This window comes from Battus philenor, unplaced genomic scaffold (assembly GCF_028537555.1).
Source record: "Battus philenor isolate CCGP_79_NKW_IND1 unplaced genomic scaffold, ilBatPhil1.0.hap1 SCAF_34, whole genome shotgun sequence".
Classification (NCBI taxonomy): domain Eukaryota; kingdom Metazoa; phylum Arthropoda; class Insecta; order Lepidoptera; family Papilionidae; genus Battus; species Battus philenor.
This window is the reverse complement of record NW_027181698.1, coordinates 176,866-200,738: the sequence shown is the minus strand read 5'-3', so window position 1 is coordinate 200,738 and position 23,873 is coordinate 176,866. Positions and strand designations below refer to the sequence as shown.

At 39.6% G+C, this 23,873-nt stretch overlaps 1 protein-coding gene across 1 annotated transcript; it reads right to left on the bottom strand.

The window, feature by feature from the left end:
- Positions 1 to 106: 106 nt before the first annotated feature.
- Positions 107 to 6,228, bottom strand: LOC137927564 (RCC1-like G exchanging factor-like protein). The gene is made up of 5 exons (XM_068771341.1): positions 6,166 to 6,228; positions 4,728 to 4,919; positions 2,838 to 3,040; positions 2,086 to 2,258; positions 107 to 481 (listed from the first exon to the last, which is right to left on the bottom strand). Exons 1-5 carry the CDS (start codon positions 6,226 to 6,228, stop codon positions 357 to 359), a joined length of 756 nt encoding a protein of 251 aa, XP_068627442.1. The 3' UTR covers positions 107 to 356.
- Positions 6,229 to 23,873: the final 17,645 nt, after the last annotated feature.

Sequence of the window (23,873 nt, the reverse complement as noted above, 5' to 3'; positions counted from 1 at the left end):
ATAAAACCAAAAGATTGTTTTGGCATTAATCAGGATTGGCGGGTAAGCAAGCGGACAATAAAATATGAAGGTTCAAGTGGCAGCTAAAATTAAATAAAACAATAACTTCAATTAAATAACACTATAATTTTAAACATTCACTAATTAAACGAAAGGTTTGCACATAGCTATTGTATGGTCTACGCTACATTTTACTTGCATCATATGAGCACCGAAAGAGACTTTCAAAGGAAAATGCTGGTCTTTCGTGTGTCCTAATCCTAGACATCCATGTCTATTTCTGCCCCATACATATAAATCGCCTTGGTTGGTGATGGCTGCTAAATGTCCAATGCCACAAGCAACTTTCTCAACAACTATTTCAGGGTTGAGTTCATTTCTTCCAAATAGTGCAGGAGGAATTTGCTTTGGAGTCGCTGACTGCTGCACGCATTTCCTTGGCCTAGCAGTCCAAAGCCCCAAACGAAAACATCACCTTGTTCTGCAACATTAAACACATGAGTTACATTTAAATAATTTTTTTTAAATATCAATTAACGCTCGTATTGTTCTTTGAAAGTCCCTGAGTGTAATTAAAGTTATATAGTTATTTAGTCCATAATGATTCATCATTATCAGTTCAATCATAAAACGTCCAGTGCTGGGCCATATAGATTTCCATAATATTGTAACACTACTACTTTCAATGAAACTAAATAACATGACTATTTTTTTCTGTGTAGTTACTTAGTAAAATTTTCAAATTTATGCAAATTTAAAGATAAGAAAAACCGCCACTTCTCCCAGCGCCAGCGAATTACAAAATGGCAGCAGTTCTTAGCCATGCAATAGCAATCGGCCAAGCCAAGGTTTGGCTCTGTCAGACGCCCCTGTGTCGAAATGTTATTAACGATTAACTGAACAAACCGAGGTCCCCTGGTGGGGCCCTCACTCCATGGAGCGTTTACCAAAGCGATCCAAGAGCTTGGCGGCAAAAGTCGAGGTTCCCACGGGAGCCCTCAAATAAAAAGGAGCATACGATAAACTTAAATCTACTTCATACGATATTATGTAGTCAACCAATTCTGCCATATATAAACATTTCTATAACAAGAAAGCAAAAACAGAAAACATATATATATGTCGTAAAACGTTTTTTAATTCATCAATAAATAGTAACATTCATTTTAATCCTCCATACTAAATACATTTTCAGCAATTTTTACCTAATATACAATTCAAATTTGATAATTCACAATGAACTTCGCGCGTTTGACAGTTCACGCTCTGCAAATGTATATTTCATGTTTAATAATTTTTAAAAATATCTATATCAGTTACTTTCATTTGCCTATAGAATCTTCTTATAGATAGAGTAATATTTATAATAGAATGAGGAACCAGTAATACTATCTAAAATAAGCATAACTAACAAAGATGTAATTGTTCATAAGAAGCAAAAATCTTTTCTGATTTCATGATCAGTAACAATGTTGTAACCCAACCAGTTTTATCTATAATATAATAATTTTATTAGCATACATCTGATGTATTTAGTAACAATAAAAATTATCAAGTTTTTATCAATGCCAACTATAATATAACATGAACATTCTAGGACGACATTTTCCAAAGTGGTATGGTATTATTATTAGTCAGGCAATAGGAACCGAACAAGTTGGGGGACTATTATCAACTAGTGACAACCCTGGTATAGGTACTCTCGTGGGGAGCCTTGACCCTTGACTTCAATGAGCGTCCACTGAAGAGATCTAAGCACTTGGTGGCATCCCAATTCAGTGAAATAGTAGTATGTAGTGGTCTGAGCCTAGGCTCCCTGGGGATTCCTCAGGCTTCACCATCTAAAAAGGGTTCTTAGACTAAAACCCATCTGCGCTTTGTCGCCTTAAGCTTGTGGAGTCAGAAAATGCCATTTAGGCACTATAAGTCTTATTTAAAAATATTAGAAGAGTGTTGAATGTATATACATTAAAATAGTGGTATTTTATAACACCCCTGACCACCAGGTCAGTACTAGCTGGCCTTTGTGACTACCACATATAACATAATTATATATAAACTATAACAAAAATTGTAAAAACAAACCATTTAATGCCAGCACACAGTCCACCGGTGAAGCGACTTTAACAATTCTCTCAGTGGTAATATCACCTTGAACTGGAGCAGGAATGGCTTGGTTCTTGTAGTTTCCTAAACCTGTTTGACCATCAGCACCCCATCCACATGCATACACTTTGCCTGATTCAGTTAAAAATAACCTAAAAGTATGATTATACTTTAATTTTTATATTTTATTAATAATATATGTATTACTATGATTATTATATTATTATAGGCTTGTACTGTATTCCTTAATGAAACAAGCTAGGGCTCACCTAACATTTGTATCAATCTCATTGATTTTTGATCTTTGAATCCACCAACACACACCGCCCTATGTTACACAGAGTGATTATATGAGAAAAAGCTATTCCCAAACCTTTTTCTAATCACCTTGTCTAAAGTGACCAATCTGAAATATGTTATGCAGGAACAGGTAGTTATTTGAGTTTTAAAAAAACTTTTTTTACTATTTTACAATTATATTATCTATTATTTGTGAAACTATTAATTTTTAAAAATGGTGTATGATACACTAAAACCAAATGAGCTATTGTGCAGTGTTCAGTGAGCTAAAAAAGAGTGATATATTAAAGTTCGACATTTTGTACAAAAGAGAGTAAGTAGTGCATTTTTTTAGTTTGGACTCAAAAGCAAATTTTTATCATAATTTACGACAATGACATGATTGAAAAATAGATAAGAAAATTTGAGGAATTCCTTGTTATATTACGTACGTATGATCCTGGCCACAGCAAACATCCACAATATTTTCCTGACCTAAATTCTTAATGTTGTAAGATACCATGCTGCCTCTGTATTCTTCTTTTGGATTTATCTTTCTACCGCACTGGCCATACGCGTTGTTACCAAGTGTGTAAACGCCTTCATTGTCCGCCAGTAAAACTGTATGTGCCCGCCCTGCTGCCCACCTAATAATCTATAATAATAATATAAATAAAATTTTAAAAGCTTTAATCTATAGTACACCCTTACCAGAAATCAATGGTTTCCGGAATAAAATATTGTCAAAAAGCACGAGTTACAGAACTCTCTAAACAATACACACACAACCTTGAAGTTATTTATAAATTTTTGTGTATGACTCTCGGAAATTCTAACCGAGTACTATCTCCTACTTACTAGAACTTTATCCGTAGTATAAATATAGGTGTACTCCCCATGTCGACAGTTCAGTGTTGTTTTTTGAGATATTAAGATCTACGATCAGTGATACAAAGTGACTATTTGGTAAGTTATTAGGACAGTGATTTCTTGAGTGATTTGGAAGCAAAGTTTGGACTAAGCGAAAGTATACCTTGCGTTAAAGTAGGGTAACCATCTGATTTGTGAATAAAGGACTCCTTGTGAACCAGTGGTGTTTCCTTCCGATTCAGAACCCACAGTACATAACAATATTGATAATAAAGTAAGAAAAAGCGTTATCAAAATTCGGATTATTATCTGTCTCCACAGACTGTACTGCCAGAAGTTATAAAATTTAATGTAACATATTTCAAAGTGAACACTATATACAGGATGATTGAAAGTGGGCACATTTGTCAAAGACCTGTACATGCACTTGCCCCTTTAAAGCTTTTACATTTACACATGTAACTAACCATTGTACAGCAAGAATTTTTGAGAAAGTGCAGGGAAATCTATTCCAAGTCAATTTAAAAGAAGATATGGTAATTTTCTGTTAGCTAAGACGCCAAAAGAAGATAAATTTAAAACAGTTAATGAAGTAAAAGACTAAAATGTGCAATTATAAAAAAATATTAATTAATTGTAAACATTCGAGATTCAGTTAAAACAGGCCTCATAAGATTGCTCATGGTCACCCAGAGCGTATTCAAGAGTTCTATGCTTGGAGTTTTACAACCAAGATCACAGCAGCTCCAAGAATTGATAGTGAAGTGGTAATTGGCGAGGCACAGCGCTCATGAAACTGATGGCCGATGTGGCCGATAAGCATGGGTAGCCCCCCACTAGATGGACCAAAGACATAGTAAAGGTCGAGAGAAGTAAAAAGAAGAAGAAACTAATCAGGCTTTTTTAAAAATATGCTATCTTCATTCCTCTACATATACCTAGTCAATATACCTTCCACTTAAAAAGGAGACTGCTTTTTATCAGATCTAGCTAAATACCAAATTTTTACCTTTTACTATAGACTTTGAAAAGGAAAGGTAAACATGCATTGTTTCAGACATATCCAGACAAAAAATAAAATGGCTCAAAACAAACAATTCATGATTGTAGGAAATTCGGTAATATTCCAAATTACTAGGCAATTTCTTGTTAGTGTCTGGCTGATGCAAAATTTTTAGGTTCTTTATAATCTACAAAAATCATTATCAGTCATAGACAGTCTATTAGTGTTGAATGTAGTCCTCTGCCATAGATTTCCAATAAGACCAACAGAAAGCAGCCTGCATCTTTAGGCTTAGCTAAATCTTAAGGCCTAGCAGTAATATATACTATGTGTGAATTGGCCTGCCTATTACCCCTTCAATTAGCTAATTCGCTGGGCTTTGTCAGTTAATTTCATTTGTCTGTATATTCACCAATTCCTAATTCAATGTCATAAAGGGATTCCTAAGTATACTATTGTTCCAATTTACCTTTGTTTCCAATGACTTGTATGGTATATATATAGGTGCCGGACTGACTAGTAGCTCCAAAGGATGACCCAATCTTGGTGCATGATAACCAATCTGGGAGTCCGTATTGATGCCAGTGCCAAAAAGTTTATGCCGCTCATCAGTTTTTACAGCAGCAACAGTAAATCCATATCCACAAGGTATTTGTGTTACCTGAAAACCAATATTACACATATTGTATTCTTTCGCACTTAGATAACTATCAAAGAGAATGGAGGGTTCGCAGAAGCGATCTGAGCACAGTGGCCTCCCAATCCAGTGAATGGTAAAGATAAAATTAATTTACTTTACATTGAAACCCTTAATAGTGCTCACGTTGATCATCAACATTTTTTAGTCTATTTTAATTGTGACTATGCTTTGCAAAGTATTATAGTTGAAGAGTATAAACAAGAAAAAAACTCCTTAAAAACACATCTTTCATCTACATTTTGTCTGTTTATTATTAATTTGATTGTTTTTTTTTTACAAGGGCTACATTCTTGTATCATTATTAGTTTATATTAATATTATACATAAAGTTGATGGATAATAATTATTTTGTACTTAATAGCTAATTTACTTACACTCAAATCTCTCACAAAAGCTAGATCTCATTGGATACCACACAAGGGAGAAATCATTCCTGTAAGACTTCTTGCCTCTTTTACCTCTGCCGGGCAAATGTACACCCAGAGCACCAGTTTCTGCCAACCCCCAAACGTAAACGCGACGATGGGAGCTTTTACTAACCGGGAACTGAAATACTAAAAAACAAGATGCTATGTTAGTAAATTTAAAAAATAATAGCTATTATTTAAAATCACTTCAAGAAATATTTCATAAGTATTAATTTCGCAATAATTAGTTATTAATTAATTTATTCTGATTAAACTATTTACTTGGTAATTGTTCTTCTTCATCCGGATCTGGTATTTTCTTTTTCGTCGTAATAGTACGGCACAGTGGAAAAGAAGGCTTGCTACGTAGCAGAATAACTTACTAACTAACTAACTTAATACTTTTCATCTTAATTATATATAATCACCATTTTATTGTGAGAATTTAGTTTAATTGTAAATTGTTATTAGGTTATTAAACAAAAATTTGACGTTCTTTGATCCAATAATATGTCAATGTCAAAACAAGAAAAATAACATTGGTTTATGTACTATGCTTTTCTCTATGATTTTTTCTTTTAGTTTTTAGTTATGAGCCTATATTTATAATAGTTTATTTATTAATGTGTAATATGGTTTATCCCCATGCGTAACAGAGGCATGAGTGATTTTAATACTTATTCTTACTTAATCTTTTAGTTTTATAGTACTAAAGAATATATTCTTATAGAAAGATACTGCTTACTAAAACTAATAAAACTTCTTGATGAACAAATAGCATATTGTAGTATCATAATTACCGGGAACAGTGTTGGTACTTTTTGCACAACAAGGCTGTACATCTCATTTAGCTGTTTTCCCATTTTCATCGATATATCTTCTACGGTGCACACACGGTGTATTAGTTCGTCAATGAACATATTAATCAATGTTGCCATTAACCTAAAATTATTTAAATTTTAAATGAATTTGGTATAAACAATTATTAATTAAATATTCTCAAATTAATATTTAAAAGGACATAAAAAAATACTTTATAAAAACGCTGCTTGGGATCACTCCAATCCAAACATTTTTTAGGAGATGCAGTTGGCGAAGGCATTGCCTTATAGCAGCTTCTGCATTATCACCGAGGACATCCTTCACCACAATGCAATTTAGATCTGTAAAGACACCAAAATTATAAACAGTTAATGAACACCCCGACAATTCTCTTTGGTCATGGTCATGGTCATCCTTAGCAGACTACTGTATCAAAGGAATATTCCTACTAAATTTCAACTATAAGCCCCATGGTTCTTAAGAAATTGATTATGAACTGTACAAATCACTATAAATACATAACACAAATATAACTTAAGAATTTCCGCGTTATAGGGGGTAAAAATTTTTACGCGATATTTAAATGGATATTACTGTGTGTTGTTCCTAAATCATGATAATATAGATGATATCAGTTATGTTTGTTGGAAATAAACTACACGAGGATATTTCTTAGTAAAATTGTATTTAGTAATGATGTATTAGTACAATTTTATAATTCATATTATGTAGACGTAAGTTATCAAAACATAACCCTTATTACTTACAACAACGTAATTCCAGTTCATCCCATCACTTTCTGGTGTGTAAGAAAATGAATACCTGATGAACGAATGTTATCCAGGATCTGCTTCCTCTATTGCTGCATGTGCATGGTGAGGTGCCGGTAACCGAGCTCACGCATCTTGGGTGTTAGGTCCACAAAATTGAACAGACAGTTAGGCTCAACTGTCTCCCCTCCATCAGGTTATGCCACTTATCGCCGAAGGTCTGCAGGTTATGCGCGAGGTACATGCAGTTATTGTGAAACAATGCTCAAATCATGCAAACATTTTATATATAATTTCTATCAAAATTTTGATAGGTTGTAAATGAAAAGTTTAATCTGTTTCAAAAAAGGTCGGAAAACCTACAGATGCAGAGTAAAAAGGAGAGAATGGATAGTTGACGATATCTGCCCCGATATCTGCCAAGCCTCCACCCTGTATCGCCCTGGCTGGACAGCCAGAATATTTCCTGCCCGCAAGCGCAAAACACCGCGCAGGGCATTCGGATCCACCTCACCACTGTGGATCACTTCCGCACAGTGACCAGACACCTCAGGGCAGTGGGACTCTCGTTCCATACCTACGCCCTACCAGAGGAACGTCTTCTCCGCGTCGTTGCTCGAGGCCTCCCGGTGGAAATATCCACCGATGATGTACTTGCGGATCTAAAGCAGCAAGAGATCCCAATAGTCAGTGCGAAGCGCATGTCAAACTCTCGCACGAAGAAACAAATTCCTCTGGTGATGCTCACCATCGAACTCACCACGGAGGGGAAAAGATTTTCGGTGTAAGGATGATCTGCTCTCTCTCAGGCCTGACGTTCGAAGTCCCTCACAAGAGGGGCTTAGTAGGACAGTGTCATCGCTGTTAATTATACGGGCATTCGGCCCGTAATTGCTACGCACGTCCGAGGTGCGTTAAATGCCTGGGCGATCATGGCACCCAGGACTGCACTCGTACGGCCGATGCAGAAGAACCGCCAAATGGCCGGCCACCCCGCTAACTACCGGGGCTGCGCACGGGCGCCCAAACGGCGGCCGGCGGGCCCACCTCGGGGACCCAGTTTCGTGCGGAGCCCTGCGGCCTCACCCACGCGCGGACCACGACCTGCGCTCTGCCCACTCTCTCCTCCGCCACCCCCACGCCCGCCCGTGTCAGCCTGGGCGAAGCCATTATACCCGTCCCGCGCAGGGACTCGCATGCCTCGGCAGTCGCACCCTCCACGCCCCAACCTAGAGCCCCAGCCTCTACGCCTGCTAAGATCATTGTCCCGCCCCAAGCGGAGCCGGCCAGCGATGCGAACGGTCTTTCGTCCCTTTCGGCCTTCATTTCACGGGTAAACACTCGTAAAATCCTCGAGTTCGCGACCAAATTTAAAGCCACTAAAGGCGGAACGAAGCTGCTCGTGCTCGCCGAGTACAAGCACCTTATTAGAGCCATAGAGGAAGACTTTCTGTAAGCCCTTTTCCACGCATTCACGGACACTGATCTGTATTCTTTGGACTCTTGTTTGTCGTCGCCGAGCTTTAGTTTAAAGGTCGTATCAAACCCTCCTCCATCGCTGTCGCCTACTTCAACACAGTTGGCATCGACTCGTAAAAAGACTAGATCGCGCATTTCCTAGTAAAACATAACATCGACGTTCTACTATTGCAGAAGACTCATCTCAAAACGTCCATACGCGACCCGAAAATCGCGAATTATCAACTCATAAGAAACGATAGAATTCCAAATAGTGGCGGAGAAACCTTAATCTATTTCAAAAGGTTCCTCCAGTTCACACCCCTTGATCCTCCACCACTTACCAACCTAGAAGTCTCAGCGTGTAGATTAGCACTCACAGGCCACCCCCGCTTATTCTGGTCTCAGCCTACCTCTCTTCCCAGAAAACACTCCTCCCCGCATAACCCCTCATAACACTTACATCTCTGGGTCCATCTGTCCTGATTGCAGGCGACTTCAACTGCAAACACGTCAGCTGGAACCCCGGATGTACCAATGCAAACGGGTCAAGCCTCCTTAGTTTATCTGAGGAACTTAATTTTGCCATAATGGCCCCGCCAGCTCCCACCCGGTTCCCCATACACCAACTTACTCACAGGGCGTCTACTTAAGACTTAGCCCTATTCAAAAACGTCTGTCCTTCTAAAACTGGGCCAGTTCACTAGCGAGGTCCCTGTTACCAAAACTTGCATCAACTGGCATAACCTTGACGTCAAACTCAAGGATATGAACTCCAAGCACCTCTCTAGCATACCTAACTTAATCAAATCGCCGGACGAAGCGCTCCTGGTGATCTCCTTTCTCAGAAATCACATTCAATCAGCCGCCGAAGATTCCACCCGGGGATAATCGTCAAACGTAAGTTTGTCAACGCTCTTCCGGAGAATATCCGACGGCTTATTAGAACAAAGATAAGGCGCTGAGACTTTATGATAGATACGGGACCGACGAAAACAAACTCCATCTCTGCAACTTACAAAGCGTGGTCAAAGAACAGCTGGCGGAAAATAAAAACAATAAGTGGGATACGCTGCTTAGAGACCTCAAGCCTTCCAAAGTTGCCTTCTGGCAACTGGCTCGATGTATCAAAGCAGACAAAGGTTCCCCATCCCTCCTCTCTTACGCGACACTTACAACTCCCTTGCTTTCGATGACATCGAAAAGGTTGAATGTTTGGCTGACAGCATGGAGAAACAATGCACTCCCTCAACCACTCCAGTGAACCCACGACATTGACGCGCGGTAGAAAACGAGGTCCGAAGCCGGTCGGTACATCCTTCAGATCACTGACCTAATTAAGGGCCTGAAAAATAAATCAGCCCCCGGCCCTGACGGCATCTCCAGCAGGGTTCTCGAAATGCTCCCTCCCCACCTCATACGAGGAGTATGATTTTTTTGTCTCGATTTTTAATTCTTTTATCACAAGCTGCACTTTCCATAACACCTGGACGGAAGCAGTAATGATAGGAATTAAAAAGCCGAATAAACCACCCAACCTTCCAACTTTGTACCGCCCTATTAGTTTGCTCAGCATTTTGGGCAAAGTATACGAGCGCGTACTGCTCAAGCGCCTTCAGCAGGTTTCCCGCGATCTTCGTCTCATTCCCGACGAACATTTCGGATTCCGCGCTCACCATTCTTGTGTCCACCAAGCCCACCGATTCACAAAACACATTTTAGCTGGTTTCGCAAAACCCCGTTCTTTGTCCACAAGCGCTGTGCTATTTGACATAACCAAGGCATTCAAGGATAAGGTCTGGCACAACGGCTTATTAACGGTTCGTCAAGATCATAGGAGCTTTCTTATCGAATCGTGCTTTTGGATATCGTTTAGACGGTACTCTATCCTCCCCCTGCCCTCTCGGGGCAGGCGTCCCCCGGGGCTCCTGCCTATCCTCGCTGCTTTTCTCGCTATACACCAGCGATATACCCATCGACCCGAAAGTCAACCTAGCCCTCTTCGCGGACGACACAGCGCCCTTCGCCACGGGCAAACACGCAGCCACTCTAACACGCCACCTCCAACGCGCAACCAATCGACTAGGCGAATGGTTTCGCAAGTGGTGCATAGACGTGAACCCTGACAAAAGTCAAGCGATCGTCTTCAAACTATCCCGTTAACTTAAATGTAGGTTCGGTCAAAACCCAGGCGTGTCATATCCCTTTACGGTCGTCCTATCCCCTGGACGAAAACCGTTAAATACCTAGGTGTCACCTTTGACACTAGGCTTCTATTTCACAGGCACACTAGCCTAGTCGCAAACAAAGCTGGCGCCATACTGTTCAGGCTTTACCCCCTCCTTAGCCCATCAAGTAAGTTGTCCCTCAGACATAAACTACTTCTCTATAAAACCTGTATAAGACCCGTTTTCGCTTACGCAAGCGTAGTCTTCGCCCACATCCCGGCGCACATACTATAACCCTTACAGACGTTACAGAACAGCTTCACCCGGCTCTCAATCGGCGCCAGGTGGTGGAATCACGTAACATTGATCTCCACAGTGACCTCCAACTAGAAACCGTCCAAGAGTTCTTCCAGGCATTCCCACCCCAACGCCCTCATAGCGAACTCCTCTCGCTACACCCCGGCACTTCCTTCAGAAACCTCTTAAGGCGTCCTAAAGACGTCCTTACTGATCCTATCGCAGGGTTCCCACAATCCACTCACCACACACCGCACGTTCAGACACTCACTACACTGCAAGCGATAACTCACCATCTACAGCAACCACTCCACTGGCGACCGCTCACCGCACGAAACAATACGTGCGATGCTCAAAAATCATTCACCACACTTCCTACCGTCCGTTACGTGAACGGCGTCGGCCTCCCGATGCCGTCGCCGCGAACAGCGTGGGCGATCCGAAGAAGGATCAGTATTCTTCCTTAGATTGCCGAGTGGAAACGTACTTGCTTAGGCGCGCCAACCATGAGTTCTGCCGGCCGACTGGGTCGTGTTCGGTTTGTGTCCTCGAGGGCTGGCTGGGTGAGACCCGCTGCTACTATCTCGCGGCCACTACCTATGTGACTTCCACGTCTTCCCGCCGAGTACTGATACGGGTTCGGAAACTCGAATCCTGTAATTTATATAGTTCACGGACCCCTCCGTTCCGTGAACTCGTTTCCGATGAAGCTGTAAAAGCCGCAAGGCTAACAACAAAAACTTCACATGAGACAATAGACAATAGGACTGAGCTCACTCTGTGTTTGGCACTAATCGGTGTAACATAACTACTGAAGATGCCCCGTGGAGGGGTGAAACACGTGTTAAGTGATTTAACGGCGGTAGTTGTGTAATTGGCATTGTTTGCCGCATACGCATTTATCAGCGGGCTGGCGGACGGTGCACTTTGTTGCACGACTACCACTGCATGTGCGGAAGTGGCTAAATATTGGTGCTTTAACAGGTCATATTCACATGATACGTGGTCTCCACTCTAGAACCTTAACTACCCAGCTACCATCTATTTATCGCACTGTGTGATTTACTTACTTCCATTTCTATAGCCCATTCGTTACGCAATATTTGTAATGTTATTATTGTCTTTTATGTAAATCAATAAATTTAAACTCTGTAGTCGGCCAATAAGTCTAATTTTACGATCCAGAAGTTAATTTCCATTTAAAAAAAACCAAACATCTACGCGCTAAACACGTCGAATAAAAATTCTTAATATTGTTGGGATTTGATAAGGGTCGATGATGAGCCGGTGTTTACTTTCGGTGTGTTATTACACCCCTGAATTAGGAGTCCCGCCATTGTAAAGGTGCCTTTACTATATCGTACTTTCACTCTAAACAAAGTTATTGACAGATATTTCGTATATCACTTTATTTTATTAGCGAGATTGAATTTACGGATGAAACAAATAACGAATAACTAAGGTAGTTTTTATAATCGCCTTTTAGCAGGCCACATAGCATGCAGAATTGACGGCAGCTGAGGCCCTGAAGCTCTGTAGTGGTGACCACGGATAAGCTTGCTTGTCCGTGGCAGCGTAGGACGTCCAGTTGCAAAGTTATCAGATGACCTTATCAAGGTCAACGAAAATTTAATTTATTGGAGATGCCCACTTTATGATGCAAGTGTTTGGGCTGTGCACAGCTCACAGCATAGCTCTCTACGACTAAGGAGTCATAATCAAAAAGCGGTTCTGGTGGGTCGTTGGGTTATAATAATCCTCAACAACCAAATTATGGATGGCAGCAAAGTCAATCGCCAGATCTGCTGCTTGGAATACAGAAGGGCCTGTACTTAAGAATAATCACTTAATCCGTTGCCCGCTTAGGGTGGAGAGGCCGTCTAGTAAGATAACGCTGCGCTCAATTCACTCATGGTGTTACATTACGGATGAGTGTAAACGTAGCCTTTCCTCTCCCTCACATATGTTTTAGGTGTTACTTTATTGGTTAATAATTTCAAGTTTTAAATCATTCAACTCTAACAAAATAACGAAGAACTTTTTATCTAGTTCTATCTTGAATCTATAGCACTTGAGACAATACTTCTAAAAATTCACATTTCCATAGGTCGTTTATGAATCACAGCCTTTCGGTGAAATTATTGAGCGAGACAGCGTAAGAAAACTCATTCCGAAGCCAAACCGTTTCTTTAATTAAGCCAGATGGTTTTTTGCGGTTTTACTTTCGTAAAGTGTCCATCGTGAGAGATGTCTTTATAATACTCCTTCTACAATCTCTATCTCTAAAAGAGAAGTTTTTAAATGTTAGTACGATCGAAAAAACAACAAAAATTAATACGAAAAACATTCGTTCATTCTTAATTTAAATTTTAAATTATCAGCCGAAAGGTAACATTACTTATAGTATTAATAAAATTTCAAGATCGAATTACTTCAAACATTTAAGCTTTACTAAATGTGTCAATATGGACAGCAGCGTCCTCTGTGTACTATAATACCACACTGCGACCATCAATCCTCCTACCAAAGCGAGGCAATTAGACAGATATTTTATTCATAGATATTTTTGGAGGAGACCTTCGCCTTGTAGTGGGAGTCTAGAGGCTAAAACGACGGCGATAACAGGGACATATACATAAAAAGGTCCCAATTAGAAAAATTAGACTTTTGAAATGTAAAATCTGAATGGTAACAAAAGATTCGAGTAAAAATGTTTACATTTGTTTCATTAAATATTTTCAAAGGAATTTCTGCCAGCGTCTATGTAGAGTTTCACGAATCTGAACCAATTTTCAAAGCACATTTTCCAGTCTACAAGAAGCACTTGTTCAACGACCTTTTCGAAAGCATTGAGCGCATCTTCTTGTGTTGATAACTGTATCCTCTTCAGGTTTTTTTTTGAAACTATAAAAAGACACTGTGCTAAACCATCATATTTGAACAAAAAAGGGTAATTTAAATTTGAAGCAAATTTATTTTTACTTTTAAATATTACGAAATATTAAAAAGATTCTTAACTTCCACATGTACCATACGCTTCACAAAGGACTATCCGTAACGCCTAATGTAAATAGATGTTTGTTAAAAAGACCATGACCGGTTAAAATTCCTGCCACCAGGCGTAGTCGGGGTCGCGACAGCCGCAGAGGCGTTAGAGAGCCGGCAGCTTATGGCTTATGGCAGGCATTGGCGCTCCTCATGACTCGTCCATTGCTTACTGTGTCGACTCCTGGTACGCTCCAATACTAGAGATTTGGCCTTACCCATTGGTAGTGGAATGAGGAGCTTCGGGCAGCAAACGACTGGGCCAGCTCATCATCAGCATCCTTGCCTCTGGAGCCTCTATGACCGAAGATGCTGTCCTATTGGTAATACTATGAAGAAGTGGTTAGTGGTCCAGCAGTGGTTAAATAATGGAATTTTTAAATTATTTGTAACTTCCTTTCATTGTTTGTTTAAATTGTAAATTTATTTACTTTGTTAAGTTAGATCACCAAGTAACATGAAACATAGTAATCTATTAAGTTAACATCGCGAAGTCTATAAAAGTACGTGGATTCTTGAGCCTGAGATTTTAATACGACTTTTGTATTAGTTGTTACTGGCTTGTTGCCCAGTGTTCAATATTTATTGTAGGTCGTTTATCAATTTATACCGATGCGTCGGTTTACCAGAACGTATCAAGTGAATAAATTTATCAAAATATTTCGTACCATTGAGAATTTCAAGTATCTCACATACACATTCTATATATATATATATATAGAAGTTTTCATTTGGCCATTGATCATTTTTTTTAGTCCAGTATGTACCAATTTTTTGCGTGCCTTACCCCACCTAAACCTTTCTTATATTCTTACGCCGCCCTGTGTAACATATACAGTTTTTATATTAAAGCGAAAGGGTTAAACTGGTGTCGAGTTAACTTTGAAATAACCCCACTTAAGGATAAAATTGCTTAATTGTGGGCCCCACGTTGGAAAAAACTGGTTTTAGTACTTCAAATACCTAAGTTCAAGTTTACTGAAGATGGACTTGGAACGTGCGTGTCCCGTGGATTTGCAACACCTGATATACTTCACCGCTTGTGAGCCTCTGCCCGTGTGTGATATCATACAGCATTTCATTACCCACTGCGCAACCCGTGCTACCCTGGTAATATCATTTAAGTTTAATACTATACATGTATACTCACACAACACAACATCAACGTTCTATAAATGAAAATTGGGGATAATAACAATATTTATAGTAATAAATATAATTATTTGTCATTACACCCTAAACATTGCAAAAAAAGGTTAAATTCAAAATAGCCAAAGATAGTTTGGCAAGTTCGCAGGCTTTATTCAATTTAAAAGTCGGCCTTCAGCAAGCGCAGATTCTGTCGGTAGATGGCAGGACTAGTAACTTGTTGAATCACATATAATAAATACTATTGAATACTTTTATATTTTATTTTTAATTTAAATTAACTGTTTACTAGCTTTAGACGTAAAACATTATCAAGATAGAAACAGAAGAAGAAGGGAAGCATAGGCCTGTCCAAAAGATCGCCTCCCACTTTTTGTTCGGCGACATAATGGCTGGATGCGGCAAGCGCCGGTATGTATCATGTGCGCAAATAACTAACTGAAATCTTAGTCTAAAATTGCAAATGCAAAATTATAACGATAAAACGTTTAAACACAATTGTTATAAATACGTTAAAATATAAAATCGAATTAAGATTTGAAATCAAAACTCATAATTAAACTTTATTCCGGAAACTTGTTTGTGAGCAGGGACAATACTATATAATTAATGCACAAGCGTGTGAATTATATAAGATTGTTTCCGGTACTGCTGGGCTACCACTGCTCAAGATACTCCATAGTAAATGCATAGACTAAATAACTGATAACGTGCATCTGTGGTTAAAATAACAAGTTGACAACTTGAGAAACATCGGATGAGTGTTTAGGCGGTCCTTACTTAGTACAGTTACAATCATTGATAGATCTGTTAGTAATTAATTTTATCATACCGTGTCTTTGAGCTAGTATCCTTTATGCATTTAAGTCTGCTTCTGTTTAAGGTTCAAAATCCAATTTATCTAAAACTATATTCTGATATATTGGCCATAGGATATAACTGGCAACACTAACACGGACGAGAGCGAGAGTCCTAGGGCAAACGACGCGCATGCGAGCCCACGCAACTTCCGGGTGACGTTGATTAATTCAATATATGTGAATATCTACAACCTTCCCGACTCAACACATGGGGATGTACTTTAATCACCTCACCACCAACCCAATCACGTTCATTATGTAATCACAAATATAGATCAAAGACTTAAACATTTGCGGATTACATATGATAAAATACAGGGTGATTAGTTATAATTGTAAAAGCTTTAAAATTTGAATGTATAGCTCATTTGAAAGCCTAAAACTAAAGTTTTTACTCAAATTTCTAATCACCTTGTGTACACATAGAACACAGAAACAGCAATGATATATGAAATATGGCACATATATGTTATTAAAATACGACAGGAAACAATACATATTTAATTTATTTTTAAAATACGTCCATTTAATATAGAGGCAATTTTTTTCAGACAACCATAGTACGGAATTTACAGAGGGATATATAACGGGTAGTTAACGTGTACATATGGACATGACATACATACATATCATACATGTATAGCATATACACTTATAAGAAATACGATGTAATACATAACTGTAATGGAACAAGAAGAAAGTCGTAAGACCTTCCTGGAATATTGCAGAAAGCCAATTGGTAAGGTAATAAAAGATAGCAAAACATAACAATCTTTGGAAGGATAAAGGAAAATAGCCGTGATACAAAATAAGTAATACAGAAATAAAATGAAATATAGATAAACAAAATAGCAAAATAATAAGTAGTAAAGAAGCAGTCCAGAAGCAAATGATAAAGAAAAAAAGGTGATGTATGAAAAGTAAAGGAGTGAGAGATATTGAGACGGACAAAAGAAGAGTATGGAAATAATAAGAAAAGAAAGAGAATAAATTATTTATTAAAAACCTGTCTCTAAGAACTCAAGACAAAGGTTGTACAAGAGGTTCCTAATAGTGGCCATTATAAAAAAATATATCGAAGAGAGAACGGAGATATATAAATGGCGTTTGCATTGCGACTGAATCGTGGTTTTTGTGGCCGAGATCACAGAGAGCGTGGGGTCTTAAAAAACAGAAACCAACCATCACAGAAAAGGTAACAATAACACATGCCGTACTGCTGTTTGGTAGAGTAAAGAAAAATATGCACATTTACCTTTCTTTGTATTCATCTACGCACGGACCTGCAACTGACTTCATCGAGGCGTCACTCCAACTCTGAAACTAAGACTTTATTAGGTTATTAATTACATGTTTAACATTGCATGCGGGGAGGGATTAAGAAGCCACGATATTTACCTGGGTTTTTAATTCGGAAAATATCTAATTTACTTTTATAATTCAGTTACACGTGACCCGGTTGTAAGAAATAAGCGCCGAGAAAGATCACTTTAATATGAACATGCTACAAAATTTGACAAGACTTAATTTGTTTTACAATTTTTGCAAAATTGTAACTGGTAGTTTGAACGTTTAATTGTATGGTGTTTACGTTTCAGTATGTCCGAAGCGATGACCGCTGTTCGCTGCACGTTGAGCTGGTCGCTGTGTTCCCGGTGGACGCGATGCTGGTGCGACGAGAAGCAGAGGAGCGTGATGGCAGGCCAGGCGCATTGCCTCGGCGACGCGCATCGGCCAGGCGTCGGGAGCACACGCTCGGCAGAAACTTCGCGAAGCGTCGCGAGGTGCATTACCTCTGCAACGTGCAGACGCACCAGGAGGCGTCGAGCCTCACGGACGCAGAGATATGTAGAATTTCGTTGAGACAGATTCCCTCGACGACTGAGTCGAACTGCGTTGACGCTCAGACGAAACACACGAGTGCGGCGCAGCGCACAGGCAGGTCGGACGAGGAGTTGTATGAAATAAAACAACTCTCACAAAATTTATTTCTTAATTGCTATAACATATTTCTATTTACAACAACTGTCGTCCTAATTACGATTTCATATTAAAAATTTTTCGAAATTTTCTTTATCTAAAGTAGAACAATGTTATTTCTAGATACGTTCCTAATTAACCTATATAAAATACATTAACTTAAGATAAATAATGAGATTGTTTTTTTTTAAAGTAATGGACAGAAACAACACATGACCGCATGAAACGAAAACATCCTGTATATATATTATCAAGTAAACCATGGTCGGAGAACATAGTGTGATGCGCGGGGAGGGACAAGCGATGATTGCGACCGTGACCGCCCAGCTGCGTCCAAACTACTTCACTCCTCACACCAAAACAAAATCCCTTGTAATTTTACTAAATGTACAGATGATATATATATCTTAAATACCCAATTCTTTTTTTACTTTTTACGTCGAGACGGCTACGAACTATTCATGATAACCACATAATTCGGTGCCTTCGATAAGAAGCTGTATAGTTTAAAAACATGTTGCATCTGGCTACAAATAAAAACTGGGTGGCTGGCTGGGCGCCTAATTGCGTCCTGTTAAGCAAGTTGTCGCTAGGTTGGGCAGTGTTTGTAGTCCAAAATTAAGTTGTAAACTTAAATGTCTAGATTAGACACGGAGAATTTGTTGAATAATTGTTAAATGTACAAAGCTGTTCTGCAGCAATGAGTATCGTATCCTCTTTGAATGCATAGCGTCTGATAACAGGGTCTGACGTCATAAAGCAAAGCTTGTATCGCATTGAATCGTCCTAACTCAACACTCACGTCGCGCTCTTTACTGCTAGTGAACTAATAAGGGGGTGTAATTAAAAAAGTCCGTCATACCAAACTTAACGCATAACAGAACGGTGTACAAGAGATAAAAAAGAAAGAGAGACGACGTGCAAGGGAAGACCGAGCTAACATAAAAGGGGGCATGGTTACTTGTTTCTTCTCGTTTTTTTTTTTAAATTACTCGTATTTCTTTAAGTACTTCGCCATCTCTTTTTAAAACCATTCATATTATATTACCATTAATTTAAATTATTTACATTTGAATTTAACGCCGGCCATTGGCGACAAAAGGTTTTCGATTGATGGCTAGGAATCTATAGACGGAGTGTCTTATAGTAGAGTAGAACTAGGTGGACCTGTCATCCTAGCGATCCCTGGGGGCGGCTTATGCCTGGCAATATGGTATTCGCACCGACTAGTCGTATTATTTTAAATGTTCGACTGTTTTGAAGCAGTAACGTAAACGTGCATAACGTCAATTTTAAAAATTAACATCTGTCCTAACGTCATGTTACTATTTTATATTTCGAATTGTGATGTGGAAAAACGTTTATTTAATTATTAAAACAATTTGTGCGCGGAAAATGAATAATTCGCCTACGCGCGGTTGCGCATCGAACCATGGCTCAAATCCGACTCTCCAGAACTCCAACGGCCGCGGGCGCACGTGCTGCGCGTCTTGGCTACCTGCCAAGAGCAAGCAAGAGCGCGTATCGTGCACGCCGTGCGAGTGAGCGAGACGAGTGGGCGAGACGAACAAAAGGTTGAGCGTTGTGACGACGTCCGCGGGAACTTTCACATCTGGCGGCTTTTTATATAGCAATATTATTACAGAATGCATTATGGTTTGATTACTTATATAATTAATACCGACATTTCATAATTTAAAAAATTCTAATGTTAAGCCATTAAATAAACACAGACCGCATAATAAATTTGAATTAGCCAACTAGGAGAATGATATATTTATAATATTGTTTATTTTTTGGACCGAAGTGTCATTGCTGCCCAAATGGTATTTGCAGATTCTGCGGGTTTAAGATGGCAGGGTGCTGATTGCTATCTAAGACCTTTTTTAAAGTAGCGAAGCCCGAGGACTCCAGGGGCAGCCTCGGGTCGGGCCGCTACTTACTACTATTTTACCGTTCTTGGAGTCCGCCACGCTCATAGATTACTTTAGTGTACGCTCCATAGAATGACTGGGCGCAAGGAACCCCACGAGAGGACCTCGGGCTTAAGCTGTCACTTATCGATAGTACCCGCTCAGCGTTCCGGCATGAGGGCGTCCGAAAGAGACGAACTTTGTCTTGGTCGGTTACAATTGCCTAATTAATATCACTACTAGCACTTCGGAAAGCTCCCGCAACGCTTCTATCTAATATGGTCTGATGTTGGTGACCAATGTGGCCTCCTTTCTGATGAGACCGAATGGTGCCGATGACGGTGTGAAGTGGCTTGGCTAATAGTCGTCGCGCCGTCCGGAAACTCGACCACGTGTCTAAGTGTCAGAACGGCGCGAATGTACCGGGTGTGATCGTACTGTGGGTAGCGGGACCTATCGATACGCGACACTGATTGAATACGAAGTCTACAAGTCAAGGTCATTAAAGGTTAGGACCGTTAAATAAGTTTTCATAAATCTTTAAGTTTAATGATATGCTGCGTATACCAGGGTTGGGTAACACGCGGCCCGTTGAACTATTTCTATAAATAATTTATCAACTTTCCCTTATTATTATGAAATTAATTATAATAAAATGTTGACACATGTTAAACCCATTAATTAAAAATAATTACCGATAAACAAAAACAAAAGATTCCAAATTTCTCCTAAAAATTTTCAAGAGGATTATTTTTTATAATCATCTTTATTTTTATTTTCATTAAAATTTGTGTATGGTCTTTCAAAGTGTTGTAAATTATTAATCATATTATGAGCGGCCCGTTAAAAAAATTAAAAATTTAAATTGGCCCGTGGATTAAAAAGATTGCTCACCCCTGCTGTGTAATAACAAGTAAATGTTTCAGACTTAACGCGTTGAGCTCGGGGTCTTGGGCGACTGTCAATGGATTATTAATATTATTTTCTGTTAAATGTGAGGGTTTTAAATGGAAGAGACAAAAATATTACATATTGCCTTCGCATATTTGCTTTCTTACAATGTAAAATCGGATTATATCGAAAAATTATTGGGGAGAGGAAAGAGATTACATGCAAACTTCGTAGTGAACGATCTAGCCATGACAACAGGCCTGCCAACCACGCAGAGCGTACAGGTCCGACCAATGAAGCTTTATGAATAAAAAGAGTCCGTCGGTCACTTCAATTTTAAACAATATACGTTCATAAAAGTAAAATAGCACTGCTCGTCTCTTGGCACGTAAAAAGGATCAAACTATGTTTTCGACAGCTATGTCGGTTTGTGCACATTTCAGCATCACTAAACAATGAAGGTTACTCCTCTCATATCCTCCGAACACTAGTCGAAAGCCCCCTTTAAAATATCAGCTGTTTACAAGTCCCATGAACTATAAATTGTGCCTAACCTAAAAATATTCGATTTGTCAAGCACTAAAACAAACCTCAACTTTCATATTATTTCGATAATTTCTTTCACACAGTTAAAGGAAGGTTTCATATGCAAAAGAAACGAGGCTTACTCCAGAGAAAGTTGTTTCGCTGAAATAAGTCGTAAGTTATATTTTCCAACCTAACTTGTTTGACGTTTTAAAAGTAAATCAAATCCCTGCGGTTTAAAAATTCATTTCATTTATGAGCGCTATCAAGACAATACCGTTGCACGAAGAATTCTAGGTGAATGTACCACCTAATGGCCCTTCACACAACTGTATTAACAATACAAGGGAAAGTACTTGGCTAGGAGTGGAGATACAACAGAAAATAGAACCCCTGACATCAGTCATAGCCGTAGACCCTTCCCTTCAGACCTGGCCAATAATACAGTTTTAGCGCTCTAAAAACTATACACACCAGATGTTGTATTTGTACCATAAGTCTTAGAATAGCTATTGGTAATAAAGAATCCATTTGCAGTCCCTATATATGACATCACATCGGCCAAACATTACTTGCCATTTGGTGAACCATCTAATGAGTAGGAAACTCAATCTGTATAGATGCTTACATTAACAGTAGCTATATAGAGCCTAACAAATGCCTTGTGTTATGCAGTCAGATGCAACAGTGTCTTGACAATAAATCTTAAATGTACTACAAAGTGTGGTTATAAAATTGTTTTTAATGTTAACAGGTAACAAGTGAAACAAGAAATCAAATATTGAGTATGACTAATTGTATCAGTCGTTTAAGGTGTCTACAAGTTGAGTGAAATCATTGCAGTCCGAAGGCAAAGCAATTTGAAGAACAGCTGGTCAGTCTGTTGCAACATACACATCTGAAGACTAGAGGCACTGTGTCTTTTAAGTCTCCATTCAGGCCATGAAGTAATTGTAAAGCAGCTGAGAAACAGTGAACAGATTTAAATTCCACAACATTTACTCCCATCGTACAGCAAAACATCAACAACACACACTTACTCCTCAGATGTTGTTGTTGGATTCCACAAGACTGCCATTTTGGACATACTTCCAATTTCAAGGCTTTGCCACAATTCAGCTATGGTACCTGAAAACCCCCTAAAAATGTTATAAGGCACAACAAACATCAAAATCCTCATATGTGAACTTAACAGCCGGCTAATATCTCCTTTGACCTATTATTTACATTTAAAAAATAAATAGTTGTTTTATTGATAGAAAATAAAAGAATAACAATCAATAAATTTATTTAAATGAGTAAGATCTACTCCAATGTAAACGGGCAAAAGATTGGTACTGAGTGTCCAAATCATAAAGAAGCTCTCTTTTTTATATAAGATATATTATAATATTTTGTTTAGCACCATCAACCGATATACATATATAAAACTCATTATTTATGGACAAACCTAGAAACTACATGAGTATCCCTAATATAAAATTATAATTTGGAATAAGAGAGGACCAATATCTAGCCACCTCCGCACATGCAGTGGTTGTCGTGCATGAAAGTGCACCGCCCGCCAGCCCGCTCGTAAATGCGCATGCGATGTACAATGCCAACTACACAACCGCCACCGTAAATTCACTCAACACGTGTTTCACCCCTCCACGGGGCATCTTCAGGAGTTGTTACACAGATTAGTGCTAAACACCGAGTGAGCTCAGTCCGCTGTCAGTCAGTTTTCTTGTTAATGTTTTTGCTGTTAGCCTTGCGGGCTTTCACAGCTTCGTCGGATACAGGGCTCGCGGGTCTTCGACCCGCGAGCTGAATAAATTTTTTAGACTATCCTACTGCCGTCTCTCGACGCGTGGCTGCGCTGCGAGGGACTTGCTGGTATTGCTGCGGCTTCCTCCTTCGATGGCGGTGATGGAGTCTGCGTCGGCGTTATCTTCTTCGTCTTCTGTCTAGATCTTGATTTTCTTCTCGCTACTGCCTCCTGGCAGTAGCTGTTCGGTGTGCCCTCTTGGTTGGGCGTGTCTTGGCCACTTTGAGAGTGGCCTTTTTGGTGGGGGCCCCCCTTGGTGTTTTCGGGGGGCGTTTTTTAATACCTTTCGGGGTCGGAGCGTCCTCGTCCGGTATTGCTTGGCGGGGCCTACGCTTTGCTGTGGTTGCGTTGGTGTCTGGTTCGTAGTCGGCCGCTTGGGCCACCAGACTGTTCGGATGATGTACGGCGTCCTGGAAGTATCTCCTTGACGCCTCTCCGAAGAATTCTTGAATGGTTGGGAGGTTCAGGTCGCTATGAAGATCGACGTTCCTCTGGTAGGGCTCCGCTCCGGTTGCTTTCCGGATGAAGCGGTTTTGGATCACTTGCAGGTGATTCAATTTTGGCTCACTGACGTGAGCGAAGACTACGCTCGCGTACGACATTATGGGTCGTACGCAAGCCTTGTAGATGTGGATTTTGTGCCTCAGCGCTAGTTTGCTGGAGGCACAGAGTAGAGGGTGGAGTTTACCCAATACAAAGGCGGCTTTGTTCCTCACGGTTTTAATGTGAGGTGAGAAGTTTAGGCGGGAGTCCAGGGTGACTCCTAGATATTTGACCGATGCCTTCCATGGGATTGGTCGGTCGAAGAGAGTGATATTCC

Bases quoted from the DNA above. Each gene is read 5' to 3' on its own strand.
- LOC137927564 (XM_068771341.1), bottom strand. From the start codon at position 6,228: ATGGGAAAACAGCTAAATGAGATGTACAGCCTTGTTGTGCAAAAAGTA. The intron at 2,259-2,837 runs GTACGTAATATA...TCATACTTTTAG, and splicing joins TGCTGTGGCCAGGATCATAC to GTTATTTTTAACTGAATCAG. The intron at 482-2,085 runs GTTTGTTTTTAC...TTAATGTTGCAG, and splicing joins CTGTGTGCTGGCATTAAATG to AACAAGGTGATGTTTTCGTT.